The 4,155-nt window shown below is 35.5% G+C and overlaps 1 protein-coding gene across 1 annotated transcript; it reads left to right on the top strand.

The window, feature by feature from the left end:
* The first annotated feature begins 1,345 nt into the window (after positions 1-1,345).
* On the top strand, positions 1,346-3,398 carry LOC107725560 (uncharacterized). The gene is made up of 6 exons (XM_016534844.1): positions 1,346-1,504; positions 1,750-1,812; positions 2,357-2,512; positions 2,884-2,946; positions 3,020-3,094; positions 3,183-3,398. The coding sequence occupies exons 1-6, from the start codon at positions 1,346-1,348 to the stop codon at positions 3,303-3,305; spliced, it is 639 nt and encodes a 212-aa protein (XP_016390330.1). The 3' UTR covers positions 3,306-3,398.
* The last annotated feature ends 757 nt before the right edge of the window (positions 3,399-4,155 follow it).

Raw genomic sequence — 4,155 nt, 5'->3', positions numbered from 1 at the left:
TACATTTCAGTAGAATATGTGGTGAACATGTTGCTGGTGATTTTTATTTTTACATTTTTGAATAAAATAGCTTTGTCTTGCTAAGGCACTTAATTTTAAAGTATTCCAATTTTACCTTGTGTTTTTATACATTATATCTCATATTTCATCTCAAGCTTTTTCAACACAACACATTTCAATAGAATATGTGGTGGAAATGTTGCTGCTATATATATATTTTTTATTATATCTCATATTTCATCTCAAGCATTTCTTTTGTTACAAAAATGGCAAAATTGTTGCTTGCGAAATAGCGCTATTGAGGGAAGTCTTAAATTGTGTAAATTTTAATGACATCTAATAAACATTGAAATGGTTTATGATTACATCACTGTAAGTACTGTAAAAACTATATTTTATGATGAATTTCATATGTTGAAAGCAGGTTTGGAACAATGGTAAAACACTAAATCGATAATCGAGGCATAAAAGGCATTGTACTATATAAAAGTAAATAAAGGCACGATAAAGAATAGTTTCTGACGGATTTAACTGAAAACGGAGAAGAGAAAGTGTGCATCTCTTTAAATAAAACCTACTCCTGGTTAATAAAAGTCCCTTAAGTTATAACGTGACAAGCTAATATAGACTGCCACGTTTGAAGCTACTGACCTCAAAAAACAAAAAGAGAATGAGATGCGATGCGATGGGATATTGCAAAGTGGCCTACATTTCAAATCCCCCTCAGTTTCCATTAGTGACCCCTTATCACCTTATCGGCTGATCAATCGTCTAGTTTCCATTTGATCACTCTATTCTAGCCTTAGTCTAGTCTTAAACCCGCAAATACAATATTTCATACTTTCTTACTATCTTTTGTACAAATATAATTCATAATGCCATTTATGTTGCCCTTAATGAACTTTCCTTGACCAAGACTGTGGTTTGCGTAGAAATTTTGAATCTGGGACATCCTCGAGCCGCATAAATGTCATGACCTCATTATAGAGTTGTAATACAATTTTGTGGTGACTTTCTTTTATTTAAGCTCCCTCCAAGTAGCATGAAGCAGACAGAAAACTTTGCATTCTGCAGTGGCAATCTGAGCCCAGACACGATCCCTATTGGATACACCAGCCAACGTGGATTACATTACAGTTCAGGAGTCTGACATCTTCACCTGTCTTGATCTCAACTGGAAAGTCAGAAACAAAGAGAAAGGGCTTTGCTGACGTCACCAGGAAACTAGAATAAATACAAAGGTGAGGACCAGAGCGAAGGCAAAAAGAAGGAAGAACGGAATGAATCAGGTGTATCAGCAGGACCTGCATTCACGTACATTCATTTAGTTACTCTGGAACTGAATATGGCCAGTGCTTTGCAGTATTGCTTTCTGATCCTGATTTTCGGCATTCCAATGCACGAATGTGCGGCGGTACTCCTAAATGGCAGCTGTGTACCTGTGGAACCCTGTTTTGACCTGAGTGTGATGGCTAATATAGCCGAGCGTGTCAGCAAAGACGTGGTGAGTATTCTGATCCTACTATCATCATTGTGTTAGAACTCAAATCACCCATTACTCACATGCATGCACTTGTTACAAAACTAAGCCATACAAAGTAAGCTTGATATGCCTGTGGGAATAATCTTGCGATCTTGCGAGGAAACATCAGGTGTTCATGTGCAGAATCAGTTTACTAGCATGCTTTTAGAAAATGCCCTGGAGACTTTGAATATTTCAATTGGTGACGGTTTGAATTATCCTCTCAGGTAGCTGCGGATGGTGAGAAGATCCTCCTGAAGCACAGCTCCTTTGACAAAATTCGGAAAAAGGTAAGATGCATTGTCCGATTTCATATTATGAGTTATCGCATTATCATATCATATCATATCATATCATATCATATCATATCATATCATATCATATCATATCAGTTATTCATTGGTGCATAAAGCTAGTTACTCCAGTTACTGCATTACAAAATCCAAGACATTTGAAAGTAATATGAATGTAATGAAATAAATTGGGGGTTCTGTTATGAGGCGGGGCTCAGTGAGGTCTTATATGGTAGAGCCAGCTAATTGGGCATGGGCCAACCCATAAAAGAAGCCCAACCCATAAAAATGTTGTCTTGGACCTCGTTAATTTTAGCAACAACCTAAAAAAAATCTATTAAAAAAATCTGATTTCTATGTCATATGTCACGTATTTTAGACTTCACTCTCAGAAAAAAAGTTACTATAGCCATGTGCATGCCCGCATGTCTCAGTACAGAAATATGATCAAGATGTACCTGTGGAAATTTTTTGTTGACGTACTACAATGTCATCTATATTTGGCATCAGGTTTCACAAATTAATTGTTTTTATTCATCAGAAAAATCTTCACAGCTGTGTCCTGCAGAAGATCATCAATCTATTTCAAAATGTTCTTGAAAAGACAAAGAAGAATGACATCCACAACAAGGAAGAATTAAACCATCATGTTGAGCTTATACACATTATGGATCAACTCAGAAACTGTGTGTATAAGGTCAGCACATTCCATTTTCAGAATACATATAATAAACTTTGTCATGTTACATCATCATGTCTTTGAGTGATGTAATTATATCACATATAAAAGCGAAAATACAAAACCGGGAAGACCAGCATGGCCTCTTTTTCACTAATGTATCTTCCATCTAAGTTTAGCTAGACAAGCACTAACCAAATCCAGATCATGCTGGTCTTTTCAGCAGGGTACTGCCTTGTATGTTAACAATATAGCAACATTTTCACTTAAACAGGACCCAAAATGTTGGATTGGTTTCTTAACTAAAGGCCATTTCTTACGCTTAGGTTGTTTTCTTAGGCTGCTTGAAACAACTGACAAAATTCTTTACTACCACTTCTTTGTTTCAGACAAAAAATAGATGTAAAAACCTATACAAGATGTCTGACATAACCACAACTTCCTCTCCAATGGTAAATATTCTTCTACATATTTCCAGTATATATTAAATATGAATAAATAATAGTACATTTTACTTTCATCTAGATTTCGGAGAAAAACATGAACCCAAATCAGCTTGCTGTCTTACAGCTACAAAAACTGAAGTCTGCCAGTAAGAGGGTAAGAATGAGTTTTGAACTATTGAAAAAGTGATTAAACCTGTTTTTGTATGTTTCTTATTAACTCTTTATCTTCATTGGTCTTACAGCTCAATGATGTGCAAATCCAGGAGAGGGTTATGGATGAGCTGAAAACCCTCCATCTCTACATGCAGGGAAAAGGCTTCCGGAAAAATACACGAATGACTAAGGAGAAGCATGGCGTTTCATGAATTCTGGCCTACAATGTGTTATATCAATTTTCTGCCTGATCACTTTAAGATGTGCCAGTTTAAGCAGGGACAGAATAACAAGCTATCTCTTCTAAATGAGACCAAACTTATTTTCCTGACCTGTTGTTTCTAATAAGGTATTTTAGTTGTTCGTGCTTTTAGTGCAAATGTCTTTTTTGCTTTTTTAAGTAATGAGTATTTAAACAGTATATGCATATTGCTTATGTACTTTCGGTGAAAGATTGAGTGTACTGCAGTAAACGCAGGTGAGAAAATAGACAAGATATAGATAATTTTGTCAATGTAAACATGAAATACATGTTTTTCCTTTGTTTTCTATTGCATTCATTTGTCTGCTCAGTAAATTGTTTTATATCTGGCTCTGTGTTTGCTTAAGTGTGTTTGTATATGCAAAAAACATATTTTTGTCTGAAGTCCATCATTTAGAAGTGTCGAGAATTTGTCTGCTCAAATTTGAATTCTATCCACAATTTTTTTTTTGCAAGACATTGCTAATATTCTTTAGGAAATTCTCAAGTTGCTGGATTACATTCATTAAACGATGTGTAAAAAAGTTGCGCACATCCCACAAACCCACACAGGGCTCAGGTGCGGGACAAAAAAGGCAAACTATAGCAAAAATACAAACATATTTTCAGCACACTCAGAGTGTGCGGACAATACGTTTGTATTTTTGCTATGGATTACATTCATTCTCATAAACATTTTTTGTCTTTTTCTACCCCACTGTAGAGCTATTTATTTATTTATTTACCTACACATCTCTATACTAACAACTACACTAACTACATAACTCTGCTGTAAGGCCACCAGAAGTGCAGTTCATAGA

Source organism: Sinocyclocheilus rhinocerous, unplaced genomic scaffold (assembly GCF_001515625.1).
Source record: "Sinocyclocheilus rhinocerous isolate Xijiao unplaced genomic scaffold, SAMN03320098_v1.1 scaffold153, whole genome shotgun sequence".
Taxonomy (NCBI): domain Eukaryota; kingdom Metazoa; phylum Chordata; class Actinopteri; order Cypriniformes; family Cyprinidae; genus Sinocyclocheilus; species Sinocyclocheilus rhinocerous.
Note: the sequence above shows the minus strand (reverse complement) of the source record. Positions and strands in the feature narration are given on the sequence as shown.

Excerpts from the sequence above, each read along its gene's own strand:
- LOC107725560 (XM_016534844.1), top strand. The coding sequence starts at position 1,346 with ATGGCCAGTGCTTTGCAGTATTGCTTTCTGATCCTGATTTTCGGCATT. Across the intron at positions 2,513-2,883 it reads TCAGAAACTGTGTGTATAAG|ACAAAAAATAGATGTAAAAA; the intron begins GTCAGCACATTC and ends TCTTTGTTTCAG. Across the intron at positions 2,947-3,019 it reads CCACAACTTCCTCTCCAATG|ATTTCGGAGAAAAACATGAA; the intron begins GTAAATATTCTT and ends ACTTTCATCTAG.